This window comes from Diplotaxodon limnothrissa, linkage group LG17 (assembly GCF_057381915.1).
Source record: "Diplotaxodon limnothrissa isolate DT_005_m linkage group LG17, D_limnothrissa_male_GT1.1, whole genome shotgun sequence".
Lineage (NCBI taxonomy): Eukaryota > Metazoa > Chordata > Actinopteri > Cichliformes > Cichlidae > Diplotaxodon > Diplotaxodon limnothrissa.
The window spans coordinates 19,282,784-19,309,615 of NC_140612.1; the positions used below are offsets into that span (position 1 = coordinate 19,282,784).

At 44.3% G+C, this 26,832-nt stretch overlaps 1 protein-coding gene across 1 annotated transcript; it reads left to right on the forward strand.

Moving 5' to 3' along the window:
* The first annotated feature begins 2,559 nt into the window (after nt 1-2,559).
* Nucleotides 2,560-20,229, forward strand: LOC146614898 (protein NLRC3-like). Its single transcript, XM_085376762.1, has 6 exons — nt 2,560-2,708; nt 10,366-10,550; nt 10,647-12,465; nt 13,141-13,314; nt 15,303-15,476; nt 20,052-20,229. The coding sequence occupies exons 1-6, from the start codon at nt 2,581-2,583 to the stop codon at nt 20,227-20,229; spliced, it is 2,658 nt and encodes an 885-aa protein (XP_085232888.1). The 5' UTR covers nt 2,560-2,580.
* The last annotated feature ends 6,603 nt before the right edge of the window (nt 20,230-26,832 follow it).

Below are 26,832 nucleotides of genomic sequence, written 5' to 3' on the forward strand. Positions count from 1 at the left end.
GAGCGGGGGACTGTGATAGGTCAAGCTGTCTCCTTAAGCCTTATTTAGACCTATCTCAGTCCGCAAGATAGGACAGTTCATGCAGTCGAGCCAGAACAAGAAAATGACAAAAATATTCAGACAATACGAGATCCGAATGATCTAGCCACCATACAGAGAGAATGTATACTGTCTCACATGCTCCTTCAGCTGCTTCAGCCTTACTGCAAAAACGCCGAAGGGGAATAAATTTCCAGCTTGTCAGGGCAGATTTCAAACTCTCCGGGAAACCTTCAACCCTCAGCTGCTGTGGCCACAGATGCAGAAAAGGGAAGAGGAACCACAACTTCCCGAAGCCACTGGAAGACCTCAAAGGCTTTTAGTTCAGTCCAGAATCAGAACCATTTCAGCCTTAGAGGACAGATCACCATGACAGGAGAACAATCACTGATCAAGTTGTTAACGTCTAACCCAGACAGCTCAGATTCCATAAGTGACAGGCTGTTTAGGACTGTAAACTTATAACAACATTTATAAAAAGTATCATTCTCTGAACAAGTCTCTGAACTGTACATGTTAGGAAATTGTTGAATGTAATCCCCAAACAGGTAAATTTTTAGTCACATTAGATTCACAGAGAGCAGGTAACTTTCTTCTAAGCGCACTCAGGTATTGCTAACATTGGTGCCCCACCACTATCCCTCAACTCAAAGGTGTAGTCTTCATGTGAACTTTAGGCTAGCAGGCTAGCAGCCAGTGTTGGGGAGTAACGGAATACATGTATCGCCGTTACGTATTTAAAATACAAAATATGAGTAACTGTATTCCGTTACAGTTACTGTTTAAAAAGGTGGTATTCAGAATATAGTTACTTTGTTGAAATAAATGGATTACACTGCGGTACTTTCATGTTCCATTTTGTCGCGGGTCAGGACTGTTTGGGTTTTGTTTGACAGCTATGTTCTGTTGTTCCAGGCGGCAGCGCTACGGTTGCCATGGTTACAGGGCGACGCTCTCTCTCTCTCTCTGCGACTGTGTGTTTCCTGGGTGAGAAAGCGCCTTTTCGTTGTTGTTGTTGTTGTTGTGCTAAGCTAACAGGCAGAATGCTACAAGCATAGCTCTAAAGAATGTAGCATCATGGGCAGTGTAGTCCGTGTTGCAGGGAGAATGGACTGCCATACACGTTATGGGTCTGTGAGCGCGAGGAGGGAGAGAGAAAAAGGGGAGTGGAAAGGTTGGAGTTGTCATCGAGGAAAAATGGGAGCTGGAAGCATGTAAATATAATAATAACCACTTCAGCCAAGAAGAGTGTCTCACGAGCCCAGTTGTAAGTAAGCTATTAAGACTCGACTGTACACCGTGTTCGTGTTTTCCTCCGAAAACAATAAGTTCCGTTGGAGCAGCCTTTCAACGCCTCTCTCTGTCTCTCGCAAGAAAAGTTGACCCCCCCAACAAAGTAAAGCTATTTTTCGGCTACGAGCCGACAGGGACCCCGCCTTATTAGTCAGAGGTCCCTTTACTACAGTTCGGAGTCGCGGACCTTCAGTAATAGTAATAAATCACACAGCAATAGCACATTCACGTTGTTGTAAAAAGCATGATAATATATTAAGTAATCCAAAGTATTCAGAATACGTTACTGTCATTGAGTAACGTAACGGAATACGTTACAGAATACATTTTGGGGCATGTATTCTGTATTCTGTAATGGAATACATTTTAAAAGTAACCTTCCCAACACTGCTAGCAGCATAAACATCCACGACTGTAGCGCTAAAAACTGCAACAGTTTTCACTTTACTGACCTTATTCCATGTTAACCACCAGAATAGCTGACATTTTACCTATAGTGTATGTCATTTCTACTCCTATTTTTTTTCAATTATTGCTTTTTTTGTTTGTTTGTTTGTTTGTTTGTTTGTTTTTACAAAAGATTCAGTGTCAGTGAGGGATCAAAGAAAATCTCCAAATGATAAGTGAGAAAACCATTTAGGTGGTGTATCACAGGATCTCCAAGTAACTCTACAGGTTCTGAGTTTCCATAAAACCAAGAAAAATATTCATCCATTTTCTGTGTGGCAGACTTGCTGTAACTGCGTGGCTTTGTTCGGTAATAAACAGTTCTCGTGTACAGTAATGCATGCATGTGATTTCCTGAAAATTGAGATGGCAGGAAGTGGTTTTCTGCTCAATAGTGAAAGTATTTAGAGTTCAAACTTCATTTTACAGAAATGGAGCTCAAGGAGGGAAAGAAGGTAATTGTTATTGTGCATTTATATGGTGTAAGAATAATCATAAACAATTGTTTTTGAATGAAAAGATGTGCCTCAATTCTGAACATCTTTGTACCTGTAGCACATTTGGTACACACGCTTGTGACATAACATACACAGGAGCATGGTGGAGGAAAATAAACGTGGAGTCTGCTGTTTCTCCGTGGACTGCAAGAGAAAATAAGGATCTGCTCATTTATGAGAATTGTCAGCTTGGTTTATTACACTCTAGACTCCTGTCTGCAGTGTGTATGTGTGTGTTACTTCCTGTTCTAGGTGTGAAGTTTTTGTCTTTCAGTGTTGCCGGGTTCTCTCAGATGCACTGAAAATGAGGGATCTGCATCAAGAGGATTACAGAGCAGAGTATCCAGGATCCAGCTGTCTATCTATAAAGAGTGACTGGTCCAAAGCTCAGCCTCCAGTGTTCAACACTGAACCTAGACCCTCAGACACTAAGTAAGAGATACTTTCTGTCTGTAGATCAAACTGAAGATAATTCATTTCATAGGAAGACAAAACTAAATGCTGTTTAATTGTGTCAGATTAACCCACTTTCTGATTTTTAACCTTTTTCTATTTAACAAACAAAGTCATTCAAACCTACTGATGCTCTTTACTATATCCAACTGCTTTCTAATGTGTTTACCCACCAAAGACCATGAAGTCATCTCCCTGAAAAGAACTGGTCACAATATAATGGCAAAAGCTGAACTTTAGATAAACAGATGCTGATGTTAGAAGTACACACTGCTCACTGCTCAATAAAAGTAACACTTGGAAAACACATTAGATCTCAATAGGGAAAGAATGATGCTGGATATCTACAGTATACTGTTATGGACTGGGTAATATGTTAGGAATGAAACATTGTTTGATGGAAATGGAAATGATCAACATACAGAGGGCTGAATTCAAAGACACCCTGAAATTTAAAGTGAAATGTTTTGTGGCAGGCTTGTTTATTTCACCAAAATGTCATTGCTGCAACTAAAACTGGTACTAAATAGTTTATGTGGCTCCCATGTGCTTCATGCAGGCCAAATACCAACGTAAGGGCATGCTCCTAATGAGATGATGTATGTTGTCATTGAGAATCTGGTCCCAGATTTAGACTGGGGCATCACTAAGCTCCTGGACAGTCTGAGGTGCAACCTGGTGATCCAAGATGAACCAAAACATAATGTCTGTCAGGCGTTGTATGGAGGCGAGGAAGAAGGAACCCAAACGCAGGACTGGCAGGTAGGTGAGGTTTATTATAAGGAGTGGGTGAAGGGGCACTGACTGGCTGGACAACTGAATGGCGGACTGAACTGAGGGAACACACGGGAAGGACAACATAACATCAATGACATGACAGTGAACGAGTAGAAACAGAGGGCTTAAATACACAGACTGATGAGGATGATAATGAGAGACCGGTGAGTACACAGCTGAACATAATCTGGCTATTGACACAAGACGAGCTGACACAGGAAAAGGCAAAGCTGAGGCTGGACCAGGCGAAGCTGAGGCTGGACCAGGCGAAGCAGAAGCCGAGGCCGGACCAGGCGAAGCTGAAGCTGAGGCTGAGGCCGGACCAGGCGAAGCTGAAGCTGAGGCTGAGGCCGGACCAGGCGAAGCTGAAGCTGAGGCTGATGCCGGACCAGGCGAAGCTGAAGCTGAGTCTGATGCCGGACCAGGCGAGGCGGCGGCTGAGTCTGATGCCGGACCAGGCGAGGCGGCGGCGCGGAAGCCTCTGGCTGAAGAGCGGCCGGGCCAGCGGGTGCGGAAACCCCTGGCTGAAGAGCGGCCGGGCCAGCGGGTGCGGAAACCCCTGGCTGAAGAGCGGCCGGGCCAGCGGGTGCGGAAACCCCTGGCTGAAGAGCGGCCGGGCCAGCGGGTGCGGAAACCCCTGGCTGAAGAGCGGCCGGGCCAGCGGGTGCGGAAACCCCTGGCTGAAGAGCGGCCGGGCCAGCGGGTGCGGAAACCCCTGGCTGAGGAGCAGGAGAGCTCACAGCTGGCTCTGGGTGCTGTGGCTGCAGGTCCGGGAACTGAACGGGATGGTGGACGGGCGACTGGGAGACAGGAGGCGACTGGACTACAGACTGAACAGGAGCAGACTGGACTGACTGGACTACAGACTGGACAGGGGCAGACTGGACTGACTGGACAGGGGCAGACTGGACTACAGACTGGACTGACTGGACTACAGACTGGACAGGAGCTGACTGGAGGGCAGGAGGAGACTGAACCACAGGGGACTGGAGGGCAGGTGAGTGAACTGCCTGGACTGAGGAGACTAACGGATAAACAGAGGTCGGTGAGGCTAATGGCTGAGCTGAGGTTGGTACAGCTGATGGCTGAGCTATAGACTGAGCTAATGATGTCATGGTTCGTTGTGTGGCAGGCAGGAGAAGGACCCAAGATGCAGATTCACAGACACGGGGATAAACTCAAAAAACACAGCTTTATTGCTGGCCACGAGAAGCAATACAAAATAAACTAAAACTGGGAAAACTAAAGCATGAGATGTACAAGGAACCGAACCACGGGGAGAATAACACACAACATGAGGGAGAACGCGACGCCGAACAGAGGGAGACGCAGACAGAAATACACAGAGGGTTAACGAGGAAAGTGGGAACACATGGGGAACACAGGTGACACTGATAATCATAACGAGACAGGGCGGGGTGAACTGAACATGACATGTACAGGCGTGAGAGTCAAAGTAAACAGGAAGTGCACAGAGGTTCAGACAGGAGGAGAGAGAGCACGGGGAAAACACAGACATAACGGGCTGGGGAAACATGAAACAACCACAAAGGGAGACGAGGGCTCATAAATACACAGAGGGCACACAGGGGGGGAGAGAGAGCACGGGGAGAACTTAGACATAATGGGCAGGGGAAACATGGAATAAAACATAAGGAGAGACGAGGGCTCACAGATACACAGAGGGGCACACAGGGGGTAAAAGCCATGAAGGGAAAACACTTAGGGAACAACACAACAGGGCAACTCAGAAAACATGGCCTAAATAAGGAACAAAATACAAACATACAAGAAAACTAAGAACACTGGGCCAACATGGCCCAGGACCATGACAGTACCCCCCCCCCCTCAAGGGCTGGCCCCCGACAGCCCAAACCCGAGAAACAAAACAAAAACAGAAAACAACCCACCCAGGGCGGGAGGCGGGGGACCAGGACGGAGGGACCAGAACGGGAAACAAAAACAAACAACAGAAGACACAGGAGCACATGACCACAGTCCAAATAAAGTTCAGGGGGCCGACCCAGAGCCCACAGGCACAAGAGTTCACGGGTCACACGGTCGGGGGGCCGACCAGGTGGGTGGCACAGGTGACAGAGCAGTTCAGGGGGCCGACCGCGCGGAAGGCAGCGGCGGCGGCGAAGGAGACGACGACGGAGCAGTTCAGGGGGCCGACCGCGCGGAAGGCAGCGGCGGCGGCTCTCCAGTCTCAGGCGTGCTGGCCATGGCCTGGTGGGCACAGGACCAGTCGAGGCAGGACCAGACGAGGCAGGACCAGACGGTGGCGATGCGGGGGCCGGAGCTGCGCCAGACGAAGACTCGGAGGCCGGAGCTGCGCCAGACGAAGACTCGGAGGCCGGAGCTGCGCCAGACGAAGACTCGGAGGCCGGAGCTGCAGCTGACGAAGCACGGGCTGGAGCTGCAGCTGACGAAGCACGGGCTGGAGCTGCACCAGGAGGAGCAGAAGCAGAAGGTGGCTGGATGGGCTCCTCGGGCCCTCCAGCAGACGTGGCATGAGGCTGGTGCGGTTCTCCTGAACCCCCAGCCGACGTGGAAGGTTGCTGGACGGGCTCCTCGGGCCCTCCAGCGGAGACGGGAGGCTGAACGGGCCCCTCGGACCCTCCAGCGGAGACGGGAGGCTGAACGGGCTCCTCGGGCCCCCCAGCTGATGAGGTAGATGGCGGCGTGGGAGCCGCGGAGTCCTGGATGAGCTCATCCGAGCTCCCAGCAGGAGCTGATGCAGAGCCAGGGAGATTTGGGACCCCTGGCTGAATGTTAAGCTGACCAGCGGACCGTGCTGCTATCGGGGACTGGGCTACTGGAGCTACTGGGGCCTGCGCTACAGGCGGCACTGGAGCTACTGGGGCCTGCGCTACAGGCGGCTCTGGAGCTACTGGGGCCTGCGCTACAGGCGGCTCTGGAGCTACTGGGGCCTGCGCTACAGGCGGCTCTGGAGCTACTGGGGCCTGAACTGACACTGAACTGAGGGGGACACTGGACACTGAACTGAGGGGGACACGGGACACTGAACTGAGGGGGACACGGGACACTGAACTGAGGGGGACACGGGACACTGAACTGAGGGGGACACGGGACACTGAACTGAGGGGGACACGGGACACTGAACTGAGGGGGGCTGCGAGGGAGCTAACTGAGCTGTGGGGGGCTGCGAGGGAGCTGACTGAGCTGTGAAGGGCTGCGAGGGAGCTGACTGAGCTGTGAAGGGCTGCGAGGGAGCTGACTGAGCTGTGAAGGGCTGCGAGGGAGCTGACTGAGCTGTGAAGGGCTGCGAGGGAGCTGACTGAGCTGTGAAGGGCTGCGAGGGAGCTGACTGAGCTGGGAGTAGCTGCGATAGTTGGGGGGAAAGTGGAACTGGTGATTGAGTGGATGACTGTGCTAAGGGAGGCTGCGCTGGGGAAAACCGAGCTAAGGCTAACTGAGGAGGTAGCTGAGTGGCAGACTGAACTGAAGGAGACTGAAGTGGTGGTAGGGGTGAAAACGGAGCTTGTGGTGGAGTCAACGACTGTGCTAGCGAGGATACAGGAGACAGAGCTAGCGCTTCTGGCTGGGCAGCTAAGCGAAAAAACACAGCTCCGGAATAAACAGTCCCAGAGTCAGGAAACTCCTGTTTGTCCCTTCCACTCACCACAGCTGGCAACTCAGAAGTCTCGGTGTCTGGCTGTGGCGGTGGGTGTCGGCGGCGTGAACGCCGTTTTCTCCGGGATGGGGGAGGAGCTGAGCCGGGCCGCGAATCCTCCTCGGTGATAAGCCAGGGCTTCCAACGGAGCTCGTCCTCCCGATACGCCCGTAACACCTGCTGCCGCTCCTCTTCACCGAAGTCGCTGGCCTCCGGCATCTCCGTGCGCCACGTAGTGTAGACAGGCGGTGGCGAAGATGTAGAAGCCGATGAGAAGCGAACAGGCGGCGTAACGGTGGTGAGCCCCATGGTCCCGATCTTGACCGTTTCCGGTTCTTTCTGGGACAGCTGCCCCGGACGGATGCCCACGGCGGACACAAGAAAGTCCCGGATGTGGGGGCGCAGCGCGCCGAATAGCCACGGGAGCCCGGACACCATCCGCTGAAGACGGACGGCTACGGTCTCCCGGTATTCGCCTCTAGGTAGCGTCGCCCATTCCTCACAGTGGTATTCCACCGTGTAGACCAAGTCGTCCTGGAGGTCCGCGGAGGGGTTGTGAACTGCTGGGTCCATGTCGCGGTCGCGTTCTTCTGTCATGGTTCGTTGTGTGGCAGGCAGGAGAAGGACCCAAGATGCAGATTCACAGACACGGGGATAAACTCAAAAAACACAGCTTTATTGCTGGCCACGAGAAGCAATACAAAATAAACTAAAACTGGGAAAACTAAAGCATGAGATGTACAAGGAACCGAACCACGGGGAGAATAACACACAACATGAGGGAGAACGCGACGCCGAACAGAGGGAGACGCAGACAGAAATACACAGAGGGTTAACGAGGAAAGTGGGAACACATGGGGAACACAGGTGACACTGATAATCATAACGAGACAGGGCGGGGTGAACTGAACATGACATGTACAGGCGTGAGAGTCACAAAGTAAACAGGAAGTGCACAGAGGTTCAGACAGGAGGAGAGAGAGCACGGGGAAAACACAGACATAACGGGCTGGGGAAACATGAAACAACCACAAAGGGAGACGAGGGCTCACAGATACACAGAGGGGCACACAGGGGGTAAAAGCCATGAAGGGAAAACACTTAGGGAACAACACAACAGGGCAACTCAGAAAACATGGCCTAAATAAGGAACAAAATACAAACATACAAGAAAACTAAGAACACTGGGCCAACATGGCCCAGGACCATGACAAATGAGGGAGATAAAGCTACAGCCTGGGCTAGTAAAGCTGGTGCCTGAGCAGGGGACACTTCAGCCAGCCTAACCAGGGATAAAGCTAGTGCGTGAAAGGCTGGATCAGGTGGTGGATGAAGTGGTGGGCTGATGAGTAAGCAGGCTAGCTCTTCCGAGCCTCTGGAGCATGAGGGCACTGGCTGGAGAGCCTCAGCTAGGCCTCTGGGATGGTCAGGTTGGATTCGGGCTGCCCTCAGCCTGGGTGCTGGGACAGGCACGGGAGGTGGCTGGACACCAGTCACCCCCACCTGAGAAACAGAAGCGGGTGTGGAGGTAGACTGGGTCGCAGCTGCCCTCCTCCTGGGAGCTGGCACTGGTGTGGGTGTAGACTGGGCCCTAGCCATCAGAGGAGGTGAAACGGCTGAAGGGGAAGGCCGAATCTGGGCTGCCGTGCTGGTGGGAAATGGCTGAGTAACGGGTGTGGAAATAGTGACGGTGTGTGTGTTACTGGCAGGTTAATTGGGGATTGTTCTGGTTTTTCTGCCACCACTATTTACAGTCTTTGGAGCAGAGCAGAAAAACTCTTCCCAGTCCACGTCCTCGTCTAGGAGGGAGACTCCCCATGAATCAGAAGTGAGTCTATTGTGTGTTTTAAGTGAATAATCAGATGGCGAGTGCGAAAAACAGTCACTGGAGCTCACCATCGGGAGTGGCTGAAAGTAGTCCGTTTTATGGCGGCGTGTGCGCCGCTTTCTCCGGGAAGAGGAAGCGGCCGGGGTAAACAGCAGAGCCTCTGGTGCGGTAGCCTCCGTTGAGCCGAGGTGTGAGGCGTAGCCGCTGTGCCGTGGCGATGGTGGAGGTCCGGCGAATGAGGCGGCGGGTGTGTGAGCGAGGAGCGAAGTGGCGAGAGAGGGAGCGGCCGAAGCACGGCGTGAAACGCCCACACTCCGCGGCAGATGCTCCGGTGCATGGGAGGTAGCAGGTGGGTGAACATAATCTGGCTAATGACACAAGACGAGCAGGAAAAGCAGGAAGTGAGCACATGGAAGTGGCAAAATAAACTGAACATGAACAAAACTGAAAACACTGGGTCACCGACCCAGGAACCCTGACAATGTCCAGGAGATATTTTATTAGATTCAGGTCAGGCAACCGTGGGGGTCAGCCAGTTCCTCCAGTAATAGCTGCATACCCTGGGCACATGCGGTTGGACATTGTTGTAGACCAGGAGGAACCCAGCAGCCATTGCACCAGCATCATTCATGGTGCTGGGCAAGAAGCACAGATCCCACTAGAGGATGTCAGGCCGTCAGGTCACCCTCATAAAGTCTGTTTCTAATTTTTTGGTTAGAGACAATTGTTTGGTAAGGACATTCTACGGCTCTGTTTAACTTACTCCTAGATTAATTGCCTGTCTGCTGGACCTTCATACACTTGAGACTGTGCTGGGAGACTAAGCAACCCTTATGGCAATGGGATGTAATAATGTGCCATTTTGGAAAAGTTGGACTACCTGCAGCCCATGTTTGAGTCAATAGTCTGTGCTTTTGAATGTGATGCAATCAGGAAGTTACAAGTGAGCACTTCTTAAATCCTCTCTTAATCACAGTGGCCTGACTGCTCAGCCTAGTTTCATGGCAAAACCCAAAACTGTCTCAAAAGCTGCCATGAAAAAAAACAAACAACAAAAAACATTTTATGTCCATGAATGACAAGGGTTTTGGGGGGGGGGGGGGGGGGGGGGGGTTAGTTTGTTTATGCTTTGTTTGTGTTTCCAGAGATCAACACCACATACACATCACATCATCTGCAGAATCTAGCTGTGTGTCTGCGAAGAGTGATTGGTCCAAAGAGCATAATCCAGACTTCAGTGATGAACCCGCAACCTTAGACAAAAAGTAAGAGACTGTTTCTGCTGAACTGAGTAATTATATTTATATAATTATATTTATATTTTAATTATATTTATATTTCTGACTTTACTGTGTATTTTTCTGGTCAGAATATTTTTTCCTTCATGTCCACAGAGAGAAGAGTCATGTTAGTGTGGAGGAGCAGCTGTCCTACTGTGCTTTGTGTCAGGACATCCTGAAGGATCCAGTCTCTACCAATTGTAGACACTGGTTCTGCAGACAAGGGAGAGACTCCTTGTGTCCACAGTTTGGATGCAGGTCCAGACTGCAGACCGCCAGTCAGAGAGGTTGTGCTCAAAGTACGACTGAACATCTAAAGCCTGGACTTCTTATTGTGATGGGTATTAAAGAGTTTTCTATCTATTTAGCATCATTGTTTTTCTTTCTTTTAGCAGATGTTGGTCTGCAGGAGGTATTAGATGAACATAAAATCAGTCTAAGGAGGAGATGTGAACATGTGACTGAAGGAAGTGATGAAACAGGAAGTGGGACTCTGCTCAACAGGATCTACACTGAACTTTACATCACAGAGGGACAGAGTGAAGAAGTTCATACCCAACATGAGGTGAGGCAGCTGGAGACAGCTTCCAAGACCATCAATGACACTCCAATCAGGTGCCAGGACATCTTTAAAGCTTTGGCTGACCAACAGAGACCCATTAGAGTTGTTCTAACAAATGGCATTGCCGGCATTGGAAAAACCTTCTCAGTACAGAAGTTCACTCTGGACTGGGGAGAAGGTTTGGAGAACCAAGACATCAGTGTGGTGATTCTGCTTTCATTCAGGGAGCTGAACATGATCACAGATGAGCAGTACAGTCTTCTAGAGCTGCTCCATGTTTTCCATCCAGCATTACAGAAGGTCACAGCAGAGAAGCTCGCTGTCTGTAAACTTTTGTTCATATTTGACGGCCTGGATGAAACCAGACTTTCATTGGATTTCACCAACAGGAAGCTTGTGTCTAATGTCACACAGAAGTCATCAGTCAGCGAGCTGCTGACAAACCTCATCGAGGGGAATCTGCTTCCCTTGGCTCTCGTCTGGATAACTTCCCGACCTGCAGCATCCAGTCAGATCCCTACTATATGTGTTGACAGGGTAACAGAAGTACGAGGTTTCACTGACGCCCAGAAGGAGGAGTACTTCACGAGCAGATTCAGTGATGAAGAGCTGTCCAGCAGAATCATCTCCCACATGAAGACATCCAGGAGCCTCCACATCATGTGTAGAATCCCTGTGTTCTGCTGGATCACTGCTACGGTTCTGGAGCACATGTTGACTACAGAGGAGAGAGGAGAGCTGCCCAAGACCCTGACTGACATGTACTCACACTTCCTGCTCGTTCAGACAAAGAGAAAGAAGCACAAATACCACGAGGGACATGAGACGAGTCCACAGGAGCTGATGCAGGCTGACAGGGATGTTCTCCTGAAGCTGGGGCGGCTGGCCTTTGAACATCTGGAGAAAGGAAACATCCTATTTTACCAAGAAGACCTGGAGCAGTGTGGTCTGAATGTCACAGAGGCCTCAGTGTACTCAGGCATTTGTACAGAGATCTTAAAAAGAGAGTGTGCGATCTTCAAGAAACCAGTCTACTGCTTTGTTCATCTGAGCATTCAGGAGTTTCTGGCTGCTGTCTACATGTTCCACTGTTACAGCAACAGGAAGGAAGAGGTGCTGGAGAAGTTTCTGAGGAATGATTTTCCAGATTTATTTACTGATGATTTTGATGATGGTATGCCCATCTATTTTCAAGAGGACTTTCTTTCCACTGTCATGCAGAAATCTCTCCAAAGTAAGAATGGCCAACTGGATCTATTTGTCCGCTTTCTTCATGGCCTGTCACTAGACTACAACCAGAGACTCTTAGGAGGTCTGCTCAATAAGATGGAGTACAGTCCAGAAATTATCCAGAGAGTCATCAATAATCTGAAGAAGATGAAGAGTGATAAAATCTCTCCTGATAGAAGTATCAACATCTTTCATTGTTTGATGGAGATGAATGACTTCTCAGTACATCAGGAGATCCAAGAGTTCCTGAAATCAGAAAACAGATCAGAGAAGGAACTATCTGACATCCATTGCTCAGCTCTGGCCTACATGCTCCAGATGTCAGAGGAGGTTCTGGATGACCTGGACCTGAATAAGTATAATACATCAAAGGAGGGACAACGAAGACTTATTCCAGCTATAAGAAACTGCAGAAAGGCACGGTAAGACCAGATATAGTTATCATCAAAAAATAATTTGTGCTCAAATCTATGTTCTAAAGTACCGATTACATGAGAGAAAGACTCATCCTGCAGAAATTGACAAGATCTTTTGACAGTACTTTTCTAGCTTCTCATGGTCATTCTGTCTGATTTCCTGCCTGCTAGAATAGCCACATTGCCACTGTCAGTCTTACATTGTCTGACCTACTTGCATCTTTGAGTAGTTCATGGTGGCCTATCTCATACCCAGGCGCTTGCAAAAGAGTTCATTATGGAAAATTCCCAGCATGAGATGATAGAAGAATAACAAAGTGATGGTTCAGGGCCACCTCATCCAGCCCTTGCAATACAAAAAGTACATTTTAAAGGCTAGTCTTAAAAGTAGAGAGGATCTCTGTCTTTCAAATTCAAATTATAGTTAGCTACCACAAGCGGAATAAGTAACTGATTTTAAGTAATGGTTCAGTTACAGCAATTTTAAATTGTGCTAATATTGAATCTGATGATGTTCAGTTAGTTTAATTTTAGTTTAATTTCTATACTGTTTGGACAACAGACTCTAAATGTTCCACTTATGTAGATGAAGCTGGAAATTTTTCAAGTGTTTCTCATCAAATGGAGGAAAACTCATTTGTCCACTTTATAACATGTGTGGTGATATATTTTCCATCACAGGCTTTCTAGCTGTGAACTCTCAGAAAGTCACTGTGAAATTGTCGCATCAGCTCTGAAGTCCAGTCCCTCCCATCTAACAGGGCTGGACCTGAGTGGAGCCAAACTCCCTGATTCAGCTTTGAAGCAGCTGTTTACTGGCCTAGAGAGTGCAAACTGTAGGCTGGAGACTCTAAGGTCAGTTCATCAAGACTGTTTTTTATTTTGAACATATTGTAATAATTTGAATGTCAATATTCAATTTAATTTCAATTCTGTTTTATTCACATAGTGCCAGATCACAACAATAGTGAACTCAAGCTGCTTTACATTAAAATATGAAGACCCATAGAGTCATCACAATATGTGTTTCATTCCCACTGAATGAAAAACTTGAAAACATGTTCCTATGATTTTTAGGCCCACATACAATAACCACAGTTTTATCTTAATTTAGAAGCAGTAAATTGGAGGTGATCCAGGTCCTTATACCTTTACATTTCTTCAGTTTAATTAATTGGTGTGTTTGTCTGTTTTTGTTGACAGATAGACAGATAAAGTTGAGTATCACCCCAACATAGCAATGCAAATGTATTCTATGCCTTCTAATAATACTGCCTAAGGGAAGAATGCATAATGCAAATACATTTGGTCCCATCACAGAACCAGGAGGAGCTCCATAATTAATGCCAATTATATGAGCCTTGAGGTTTGGGTGTCCAGGACTTGAATTTTAGTGGATGTAGGTGCATAGGTGCATAATTGAATTGAGTTTTGCAATTCCAGGACACACACACACATACACACACAAAAAATGACAAGAGACAGCTGAAGACCACTTGTTCCTGTAGCAGATGTGAAATACCTTCAAAATTGGCTCATCATGTGTGTTTTTTTTCTTGGTGTTTACTAGGGATGGGTATCGTTTAGGTTTTATCCGATACCGGTGCCAAATCGGTACTTTTGAAACGGTGCCGGTGCTCAAACCGGTGCTTAAAGAATGGAGAACACAAAATTGGTCCATAAACCTCTCATTTTCAGCTGTTTTTTGTAAAAAGATAACAATGTTAGCTTTTTCTGCAGCTATAGGGCATATATGGTATCGCTCTTGGCTGGAAGCAGTGCTTAAACAATGGAAAAAACACAAACTTTGTCCTCTCATGTTTAACTGTTTTCCACTTTTTCTTTGGTCATTTTAGCCTTTTTGGCCAGGGTGAAGGGAGTATCTGCCATCAAACAAGAGGACAGCCGCATGTAGCTATGATGATGTTTGCTAGTTCACCTTACATGCATTAATGTAATAACGTAGTTAGCCTACTCAACGTAAATTACACACGAACAACATTAAGCTACTCATGCAGAGAAGAACGGCTGCTGCCATCATCATCCGTCATCATTTCTGCTACACTGGCAGGGCTAGGGGCCAGGACTCTCCTCTTCGTGTTTTTGGGGGATGTTGCATAACAGGCAACCCACCCACAGTAGATGTGCTCAGTGTGAGGTCTCGCAGCAAGCTATCAAATACGGCGCATTTCTGGGCTTTTAAAAAAACCGCTATGCGTCGCCAGGTGTTTCATCGGATTTGAGGTGTTACCTCCTTTGACAGTATCACAGTATCAGCTTAAAGCACTTGTTGCAGGCTGCTGAGTTTGCATATTTTGCTGTGAAGTACAGCCAGACTTTTGACCGCTTCGCCTTGGACATTTTTAATCTGTAGCTCTGCTCTAAAAGAACGTACGTACCTGGGCCCGCCTACTATCCTCGGAAACGTAAAATGATTGGCTAGAAGTGTATCACAGCTCAGGAAAAAAAAGCACCGAAATAAAGCACCAAAATGTGCTCTGCTTTTCGGTCTGGTTGCTACCGTTTATGTCAGAACCGGTGCCATCATGGCACCGGACACCGGTACCCATCCCTAGTGTTTACACAGCGTTTTGCTTCTGAGCTGCAGTGGAGGCATAGTAACTGTGTTGATATGAACAGGTTATTGAATACTATACTGACATTTAGATGATGTGTGTAGAAGTCTGACATGACGATAATTATACACAATGATAGAACTAACAACACAGACCAAGTCACTACTCGTTTTAGAGATAGGTTTGTTCATCAGCACGTACTAATGTTGAGATGCACATTTAACACTTAAACACATCTGATTGGATTATAAATAATTCTTTATTCAGTTTATGGGATTGCAGTTTGTCAGACGTCAGCTGTGCTGCTTTGGTGTCCGCTCTCAAGTCCAACCACTCCCATCTGAAATATTTGGACTTGAGTCTCAACAAGCTGCAAGATTCAGGAGTGAAACACTTATGTGATTTTCTTCAGAGTCCACACTGCAGATTGGAGACTCTGAGGTCAGTTTACTTACCTCTCTCTCACTCACCCTTTCGCTCCCAATATATGATCTGAAAAAATTTTCTTTTCACAATGTATTCTAATATATTTTGAGGATGTCCGGTGAAATGCTAGCATTTATTTTATTTAATTCAGTGCAACATCACAGTAGTGTCTGATAATTTCATCATCATCATCATCATCATCATCATCATCATCATCATCGTTTATTTATATAGCACTTTTAAAACACACAAGGCTGACCAAAGTGCTGAACAACAGAAACATAATAGATACCATAAGAATAATAAATACGATAAAATAATAAACATAGCAAAAACAATAAGATACAAGTCAGTCAACCACTGAATCAAAAGCCAGTGAATGAAAATGCGTTTTCAATCTGGATTTAAAAGCCATCACTGATGTCGATTGCCTAATGTGAAGAGGAAGATTATTCCAAAGCTTAGGAGCCACAATAGAGAACGCTCGGTCTCCTCTCAGTTTCAACCGTGGTTTGGGGACTGAGAGCAACAGCTGCTCAGCTGACCGGAGCGAACGAGTGGGGACATAGGGCTACAGCAAATCAGACAGATTGCCAGACCATTTAAAGATTTAAAAACCAATAAAAGAACTTTAAAATGAATCCTAAATTCAATTGGAAGCCAGTGCAGGGAGGCCAGAACCGGAGTAATGTGCTCAAATTTCCTTTTACCAGATAAAAACCGTGCCGCAGCATTCTGTACTAGTTGCAGGCATGTCAGAGTGCCCGGTCCAACCCCTATTAAAAGGGAGTTACAATAATCCAAGCATGAGGTTATAAAAGCGTGGATAACAGTCTCCAAGTCACGCCTTGAAAGAAAAGGTTTAACCTTCGACAGACGCCTGAGTTGATAGAATGACGATTTCACCACCCCATTCATGTGGCCATCAAGGGTAAGTGCAGAGTCGATTTTTAACCCAAGATTGGTAATTGAGCTCTTCAGGTGAGGGGTCAGAGCAGCAAGGTCAACATCAGGGATATCAGAGGAACGATTCGGGCCAAACAGAATTACTTCCGTTTTACGTTCGTTAAAATTTAAAAAGTTTTGAGCCATCCATGACTTAACATCACTAAGGCAATCAAGCAGGAGTCTAATTTGGGAGCTATCAGAATGACTGAAAGGAAAATAAAGCTGGCAATCATCAGCATATAGATGAAATGAAACTTTATGTTTACGAAAGATCGCACCCAGTGGCAGGAGATACAATGAAAACAGTAATGGCCCAAGAATAGATCCCTGTGGTACACCCCATGGTAGAGGGGCCACAGAGGATGATGACGAGCCCAACTTAACACAGAAGCTCCTGTTTGAGAGGTATGATTTTATCCACAGGAGTGCAAAGCCAGAAATGCCCACACAATGCTGTAAACGAGAGATCAGCAGGTCATGATCCACTGTGTCAAATGCAGCAGTCATATCTAGTAGTATAAGCACTACGTGTTTACCACAGTCCGTCGCTACCAGAATATCGTTCATAACCTTTATGAGAGCTGTCTCTGTGCTATGAAACGTCCTAAAGCCGGACTGAAAAACTTCAAACATATGAGAGTTGTTTGGATAATCCATCAGCTGAGTGTGAACAACCTTTTCCAAGATCTTACTCAGAAAAGGAAGTTTAGAGATGGGTTTAAAATTTGACATTACTGAAATATCTGAGCCTGGCTTCTTAAGTAAGGGATGAATAACTGCATGCTTAAACTCACTTGGTACTTGACCTGACAAGAGGCTGGTATTGATTATGTTTAAAATATGTGGTCCAACAGTAGGAAACACCTCTTTCAGAAAACGCGGTGGAACGACATCATTCGGAGAACCACATGGTTTAGCACTTAACACAAGCTTCTCTAGTTCAGGTAGAACAATCGGTTGGAAAGCAATAAGCAAATTTAAACAGGGAACATGCACAGCCGGGCCAACAGAAGATAAAGTGGAGGGTCTCAAACTGGCAACCTTATCCACAAAGAAATTAAGAAACCTATTACACGTAACCTCTGAAGATTGCAAAAGAACATGATCCTCTGCATTCAGTACAGAATTAATGGTATTATACAGAACACAAGGGTTATGTGAATTAACAGCAATAAGTTGTGAAAAATAGGAGTTTTTGGCGGTCTTTACTGCCCTCTGATAAGCTTTCCAACTCGTCTTAAGAGCTTCCAGAGAAACGCACAGCCTGTCCTTTTTCCATCGTCTTTCACATCTCCTACATTCTCTTCTAATGGCTTGAGTAAAATCGGTTAGCCAAGGGCTGGCCTTGGGTTTACACTGCCTGAGTCTTAGAGGTGCAACAACATCAAGGGCAGATTTACAAACAGAGCCCAGATGAGAGAGTAATCCATCTACGGAGGACGACTCAGAGGGACTGGACACAAGTTGTTCAAATAGTGTTGAAAAATCCTCAGCAGTATCTGAGCCGAAGGTACGATAGCATTGCATAGGTGCAACCCGTTTAACAACAGGACTAAGAGGAACAACGTCAAATAAAATGGGCATATGGTCAGAGAATACAGCATCCTCCACATGTAAGTTACAGACAGATAACCCATATGATAACACCAAATCCAATGTGTGACCACGTTCTTGAGTGGCACCTTTAACAGATTGAACAAGATTAAAAGAATTCACCAGGTCCATGAATTCCTTAGCCAGGGGCTTCCCTGGGCAACAGACGTGTATATTAAAATCACCGAGTAGCAGGACCTGGTCATACCGGGATGCACAGTCAGCGAGAAACTCCGAAAACTCAGATAAAAACTCCTTGTTATATTTAGGAGGCCGATAAACTATTGCACACAGCAATGAAGGCGAGTGGCCAAGTTCACACAGGCAAAGTTCAAAGCTGGTGTGGCGTGTCCATGAGGATAGTTGCTTAAACTCAAAGTGTGATTTAAAAACAACAGCTAACCCCCCGCCATGACCAGAAGCTCTCGGAGCGCTAAAATAAGCACAGCTGGCGGGCAGCAGTTCAGAAAAAATGCTTAACTCACCGGGTGAACTCCAGGTTTCAGTCAAACAGAGGAAATCCAATGCATGGGAAGAAAAGAAATCCTTCAGGATGAAGGTCTTATTCGCCACCGATCTGGCATTTATTAAACCCAACCTGAGGGGAGCTGGTTCGGAGACCTCCGCGGCAGTGACAACCAGATCCACCAATCAAAGGTTTGATCGGTCCATTCCCCTCCAACACAGATGCCGAAGAGGGAATGATTTAACAGGGCTGCTCCCGATAGAGCCGACAACGGAGACCAACCAGGAATCCACAGGATCCAGTGTACGCGATGGTACCAAGAGTCGTGGAAAAGATTGACGAACAGAGCGTAGATCGTGAGGAAGCTAAGAAATCTGGATTCTCAGCTTAACGAGGCGACCTCCACGGGTACCCCGTCTCCTGCGTCATTTCCGCATATCTGGTGGCAGTGGTAGGGGATGCCAGCGCAATGGTACTGCTTCCAGGTAGGGAGGCAGAAAACCCTGGCTATCTTTACCAAACCAAACTGAAACTTTGGTGGATAAGCCGCTTTCCAATAAAGTCTGGCGATCATACGACAGTGTTGAACTGACATGTTGCACAACATTCGCTAAAAACAATACAATCAAACAAATAAAAAGGAGCGGTTGACGGCATGCCAAACACACAGGCGCCATCTTAAAACACATCCCCCATTAACACTGATTGATCAGCACACACACACACACACACACACACACACACACACACACACACACACACACACACTGACCTGTAAAAGCTGAGTTGACCATTTTTTTTTTTATTCTTTTTTTTTTTTTGCTAGCTTTATGGTGTTTGTTCCCTTACGTGTCTTTTCTGTCTTAGTCTTGTCTCTGTGTTTTGTCCTTAGTATCTCATTTGTAAAGTCGGTCTGGTCTGGTCCATGCTTGTTTACCTTTCTGTTCTTGTGTCAAGTTTGTAGGGTTGTGTCTGTGTCTCCATGTTAGTTATTTCCTGTTTTATTTTGACAGTTTTTTTTGTCCCTTTTTTAAAATTCAGTTTTACTTCCAGTGTCTTCTGATTGATCCCAATTGTCCTGCCACCTATTTCATCCTCCCTCATTATCTCGTGTCTCCCTCAGTTTATTGTCGTGTCCTCCTTCATGCTGTGTGCCTTGTGTGTTCGAATTTCCTCGGCTCTTGCCTTGCCCCAGTTTTGTATTTTGGTATTTTGTTCCTTTGAGTTCCAGCAATACAGCTGCCTATGTATTTGAACCGTGTCCCCTGTGTCCTATATACTGGGTCCAAAATTTGAAGCACAGTACTTCATGACACCACAAACTGATAATCAGTTAATCAAACGTATTTGATTAGAAGCATGTGACTTCTGCTCACCCTCTTCAATTTTTCGTCAGCAGTGATAACATACTTAGAGTGTTTTCACATCTATGCACCATACATTTGGTAATTTAATAATTACAGAGTTTTGGGAGGATTCTTATACAATAGCCACTTACAACTGGGCATACAGGTTATAGGTTGACTCAGGAGATCTGATTAGATTATAAATGATTTTATTTATATGTTTTACTTTTTATTCAGATTGTATCGTTGCGGTTTGTCAGTGATCAGCTGTGCTGCTCTGGTCTCTGCTCTCAAGTCCAACCCCTCTCATATGAAACATCTTGACCTGAGCTACAACAAGTTGCAGAATTTAGATGTGCAGCAGCTGTTGGGGCTTCTGAAGAGTCCACAGTGTAGACTGGATCTTAGGATCTGAGGTCAGTAGAAGGTTGGAGTGGTGCTCCAGTAATATTTTCCTAAACAGAGTTTTATGAAAGCAAAGACCCAGTGTTTCCTGCAAACCTGAAGCCTCCAATATATCCACTATCCTCTGCACATGTCCAAGCCATTGCTTGTTTTTTCAACACTATACAACTTGTCAGTTTCATCTCTGTCACAGTTCTGGAATCACTCTGACTAAAGCCTGCAAATCAGTGGCTCTTATTTCAGAGAACCAAAATTGCATTTAGTAACCATTTAATACTCATAGAGAGCACAAGTTCTGCCAAGTTCCAGGAAACATATTTATACATCTGTCTTGTCAGTGCTTTCAGTTCAGTAACAGCATCCATGTTTATTAGTCAGCTGATATTTCAGAATCAGATATGTTTATAAACTAGGGCTGTCAACGTTAACGCATCATCACGGTTAATGAGCTTAAAATTTTAACATGTTTAACCTATCTGGAGTGCAGAATGGACAAACTTTGGAGAAACTGCCCGAAATGCATTGACAGAGACATTTCAGGGATTTTGAGTTATTCCAGATGGGTTAATTGTGTTAAATATTTTAATCACGTTAATCGTGATGACGGATTAATCCGCATTAATGTTGACAGCCCTATTATGAACACATGAAGACTCTGTTTTAGTGGAACAACAGGAAATGGTCCACTCTTGCTCTGAACATTAATCAGGTCCCTGCTTCATATTGGACATTCTGCATTACTGACAGACAGGAGATGGTGATGACTGTCAATATCTGTAAACAATCAGTTAGAAAATATGTTGTTTTTTTCTGCAGAGTGAAGTCATTTTGGTAAACAAGACAGCGTGTGTGCCAAGAGAGGATAAGCTGTGTCTTGATGATGTTGAAGTAGCATTGCTCTGACTGGGCCATGTTACTGGGAGGTTGAGTGGAGAGCAGAGCTTCATCCAGAAGTGACTGACAGAGGAGTCATCACCTCACAGAAGCTGTTTCTTTCAGGTGAACATAGATAATCCATCACTAAAGTGTTTCAGGAGTCTCGTGATTTATTTCCACTGTGGACTTGAATGACATCTGCAGATTTGATGCTAAAAATCTCTGCAAGTGTGAGCATTTAGCTTACTAAGTTCAGTCCAACATGACTGAACTTCCTTTTAACATTCAGAGCTGAAAAGGAAGCTGGCTACACTACACAGCTCCTCCCCGACTCCTCTCCTGCTTTCTGCACTGGATGTGCTGTCTTACTGACTGACGGCTGATGAAGAGTCCCTATGGAAACACTTGATTCACATATCAATTCTGTTATAGTGGAAGGACTCATTCTTCAGTGTCTGACAGATGAATGGGACGATGTGCAGATGATTTTCAGTGCTGCAGAGTGAACTGCTCTGTGAACAACTCCACTATCAGACATGATGTAGAGTCCAGCATCACCCCTGTGTGTCCCTCTGGATCATTAGTGTATTTGAACTGTTCTGTCCTTGTACACACAGAGAGTCCTCCACCCCTTCTGTTTCACACTCACGCACCTACTCAATCTGTATTTTATTTCATCTTTTTATTCACGGATATTCTGCAGCCAGAATTAAACTACAGATCATGTCTGCTTAGGACATTTACAGAACAGCATTTACAACCATGTATACAGTGCAGAGGCAGCTTAGTTGGCTGTCAACCCTTGCAAAGTGTCTGCTTATCACTGTTTCTTTATGTTGTAATGTCACCCTGTGGAATGATTGAGAACTGCAGTTAATGTTCAATTTATATCTCATGCGGGCACTCTCCATGCGCAATGACCATTCTTTAATCAGGACAGGGTTATATTTGTGTCCCCCTATGACGGGAATAAGAGGCTTTTATCTAGGCTTTTAAGGTATGGACATTGAGGCTGTGGACAGCTACAGGTACCTTGGTGTTCATCTGAACAACAAACTGGACTGGACTCATAATTCAGACGCCCTCTACAGGTAAGGGCAGAGCAGGCTGTACCTGCTGCGGAGACTCAGGTCTTTTGGAGTGAAGAGCCCACTCCTGAAGACCTTCTATGACTCTGTGGTGGCCTCAGCCATCTTTTATGGTGTGGTCTGCTGGGGTGGCAACATCTCTGCTGGGATAGGAAGAGACTGAACTGGCTGATCTGCAGGGCCAGCTCTGTTCTAGGATGCGCTCTGGACCCAGTGGAGGTGGTGAGTGACAGGAGAATGGTGGCTAAGCTGTCATTCCTGTTGGACAACCTCTCCCACCCCATGCTAGAGACTCTGACAGTACTGAGGAGCTCCTTCAGTGGCAGGCTGCTGCACCCACGGTGTGGGACGGAGAGATTTTGCAGGTCTTTCCTCCCCACTGCTGTCAGACTCCACAACAAAGACTTTTGCTGCTGATCAAACACACACAAACCCACACATGTGCAATAAGACTAAGTGCAATACTCTTTTTTGACAAAGTTGTATTTTTACTCAGTTGTATATAGCATTTGTATTCTATTTTTATCCTATTGTATATGTCTGTGAAGGTTCTCAGTCATCCAGGTCATCGTAGTCAAAGGAGCTTGCAAAGAAAAGCGTCTGGACTTCTTTAAGTTACTTGAAGACGTTTCACCTCTTCAGTTCAGTTCAGTTCAGTTCATTTTTATTTCAAACATTTCAAACATGTGCCTTCACAATCATTACAAAATATCATTCCATTATTTGTTTGAAAAGGAGTAGGCTGAAGTATTTACTTATTTGTCCCTACCCCCTCAAGTTTTACCTCTCATTCATTTAATTTTTTTTTTTGTCTTAAATTAAACAAACAACATATGAAACATATAAACATATGAAGTAAAACAAAACATAACATACATAAATCAAAAACAAGAAATTAGCAAGCCCCACCACAGTATAGTTTCTTTCATATGAAAAATACAGAATGTGTATATTTGCAGATACACAAGTTATGGAAAAACAACAAACCAAAACAAAACAAAAAAACAACCAAAAAAGAACCGCAACACCATTACCAGCAACATTACCGTCCTGGGTTAACCCCGTTTTCTTCATTCTTATACTTATTTAAAATTAGGTTTTTATATTTTACTTTAAACTGTTTTATGTTTTGACTGTCTTTTATTTCTTCTGTTAGACTGTTCCATAATTTAACTCCTGCAATTGAGATTGACATAGTTCTTAAAGTTGTTCTAGCACTTTGTATTTTTAAATTCCATTTCCCTCTTAAGTTATACCCACCTTCTCTTTCTATGAACAATTTACAGATTTCTTTGGGAAGCAATTTATTTCTGACTTTATACATTATTTGCGCTGTTTTAAGCTTCACCAAGTCTTGGAATTTAATAGCTTGCATTTTGACAAAGAGTGCATTTGTATGGTCCCTGTACCCTACATTATTTATTAATCTAATGGCCCTTTTCTGTATTATAGTTATTGTTTGTGTGTTACTTTTGTATGTGTTTCCCCAGACCTCTACACAGTAGCTCATATATGGCAGTAGTAAAGCACAGTATAAAATGTGCAGTGCTTTCTGATCCAACATATGCTTTGCTTTTCCCAGGACGGCAATGCCCCGTGCCAATTTCCCCCGAACATAAGTAATGTGTGGCTTCCAACAGAGCTTGTGGTCAATGATCACCCCAAGAAATTTTATTTCATTTACTCTTTCTAAATATACATTGTCAACACATATTTCTACTTCGATGTTTTTCTTTTGGTTTCCAAACAACATAAATTTGGTTTTATCGAGATTCAATGATAATTTATTTATATCAAACCACTTCTTTAATATCGTTAATTCCTGTGTGATCATTTCCAAAACCTGTGGCAATTCCCCACCTGAACACAGTATATTTGTGTCATCTGCAAATATTACAAACTTTAAAATCTCCGATACTCTGCAGATATCATTTAAGTACATAATAAACATTTTTGGACCCAGTACTGAACCTTGAGGTACTCCACAAGCTATATCCATCAAATTAGATTTATATTCATTTATTTGTACATATTGTTGCCTATTCCCTACATAGCTTTTTAACCATTCCAAAACCACTCCCCTAAACCCGTACTTTTCCAGTTTTTTTAATAGAATTTCATGATTAACAGTATCAAACGCCTTCTTTAGATCTAAGAAAACTCCGAGCGCATACCTCTTATTATCCATACATTCCGTTATCTTTTCCATTAAATCTATCAGTGCCAAAGCTGTTGATCTGTTGTTTCTGAACCCATACTGACTATCTGTCATTAATTCATATTTTTACACAAAACTGTCAAATCTTTTTATGAAGAGTTTTTCCAGTATCTTAGAGAACTGGGAGAGTATTGACACTGGTCTATAGTTTGTAAAATGATGTCTTTCACCGGTTTTGTAAATGGGAATAACTTTAGCAACTTTCATTTTTTGTGGAAAAACTCCTTTTTGAAACGACAAGTTGAATATATATTTTAATGGTTTTACGATACCATCAATAACTGTCTTTACCGTTACCATATCAATATCATTCCAGTCTGTACTGGTTTTGTTCTTAAGTCCTCTAACCATGTCATAAATCTCTTTCTCTTCCACTGCTCTTAAAAACATTGAGCTACTATTCCTTTCAATATTTTCACCAGTGTCCCTTTCTATTCCATCAACCTTTATTTCTTCTGCCAGTTTTGGCCCTATGTTTACGAAGAATTCATTAAAGCCATTTACTATCTCCTCCATGTTATTAATACTTCTTGTCCCTTCTATAAAGTACCCAGGGTAATCATTATTCCTTGATTCATTTTTGATTATTCTGTTTAATACATTCCATATATCTCTTGTGTTATCTTTATTGTGTTCTAACCTTTTAATGTAATACTCTCTTTTACAGGATCTCATTATATTAGTTAATTTATTTTTGTAAGTTTTATACTTCATTTCAGTTTCTATTGTTCTCTTTTTTATGAATTCTTGATATAGGGTATTCTTTTTTTTGCTGGCATTTTGTAGTCCTTTTGTCATCCATGGTCTTCCTGCATAGTTGTGTTTCCTATTGATTTCAATTACTGGGCAGTTTTTATCAAGTAATGTGTTAAATGTTCTTAAAAATCCTTCGTAAGCTTTATTAACTTCTGTTTGTTCATATACAATATTCCAATCTTGCTTTAAAAGTTCATTTCTAAGACAATTTAAGGTCTTCTCTGTTCTTATTCTTTTGTAAATAATCTTATGTCCATCGTTGTTCACTTTATAATGGCAATTATACGATGCAAAGACTGGTAAATGGTCACTTATATCATTGATTAACAGCCCACTTTTTATCTTTCCTTCTATTATATTTGTAAATATATTATCTAATAGAGTTGCACAATGAGATGTTATTCTGGTCGGTCTTGTTATCAGTGGAAATAAACCTATGCTGTACATGGAATCAATAAATTCTTCTGTACTCTTATTATGATTTGGATTCAATAAGTCAATATTAAAGTCCCCACAAATAAACATTCTTTTCTGATTTATATTTGTAAATAAGTCCTCCATATTATCCTTAAATATCTCAATCTTAGATCCTGGTGTTCTATATATACAACTGACAATTAGGTTTTTCCTTTTTTCTATACTTATTTCCACTGATAAACATTCCATCACTCCATCAATAACAGTTGTCATTCTTCCCATTCTTTTGTACTTTAGGTTTTTATCAATGTAAAGTGCCACCCCACCTCCTTTCTTGTTGATCCTGTCTACATGAAGGAATTCATATCCATTTATTTTAAAGTCTTCTTCTTTTCCAGGAGTTATCCAGGTCTCCGATATGGCTATCACATTGAATGGCTGTTCAAACTGTGTTATGTAGTCTTTGATGGATTGAAAGTTTGCATATAAGCTTCGACTATTAAAGTGAACCATTGTTATACCCTGTTCTACCTTGAATTCCTTTTTAAGTTGCTCATTTGTATAATAATTGCATTCATTTGTCTTATTGTTAAAGAAATTACAATCAGGATCTATGTTGCTGTCATACATCAATGTCTTATTTTCAATATCTATATGAGTTGTTAGTTGAAAATTGTCAGACATCTGCGTTGGTTGTGCACTTGGACGGTCACATCATATTTAGCACTGCTTTGCATTTATCGGTTATATTTTTCTAGTTCCGTCATCTCTTTGATGACTAGAACCTTAGCCTGCTCTGGTGTTCCATTTAACTTAATGAATATTTTACAGTCTGACGTCCAAGTTGACTGTATTTTCTTCTGTTTTCTTAATATTCTTGCTTGTCTTGCAATGTCTGCATTTTTCTTGATTAGGTGTTCATTTAAATAAACATTTGTACCTTTTAGCTTTCTTCCTTGCTTGAGCAGTTCTTTTTTCTGTTTTCTATTAACAAAACGAATGATAATGGCAGGTATTTGATTTTTTCTCGGAAGAGGATGGCATCCCTCAATATTTTTACTGTCCATTTCTATACCTTTGCTTTTAAAGAAGGCCATTACCTGCTCTTCCAAAGAGCGTAGCTCTTGCTCGGGTGGCTCCCCTCTCTCTGCTGCTGCTACCCGTGCGTATGTCTGATGCTTGGTTTCCAGTCCTGTCACTATCACATCATTTACTCTTGAATATTGTTCCAGATCTGACACCCGTCCTTCCAGCATAG

Excerpts from the sequence above, each read along its gene's own strand:
- LOC146614898 (XM_085376762.1), top strand. The coding sequence starts at position 2,581 with ATGAGGGATCTGCATCAAGAGGATTACAGAGCAGAGTATCCAGGATCC. Across the intron at positions 10,551-10,646 it reads TCAGAGAGGTTGTGCTCAAA|ATGTTGGTCTGCAGGAGGTA; the intron begins GTACGACTGAAC and ends TTCTTTTAGCAG. Across the intron at positions 13,315-15,302 it reads TGTAGGCTGGAGACTCTAAG|TTTATGGGATTGCAGTTTGT; the intron begins GTCAGTTCATCA and ends TTCTTTATTCAG.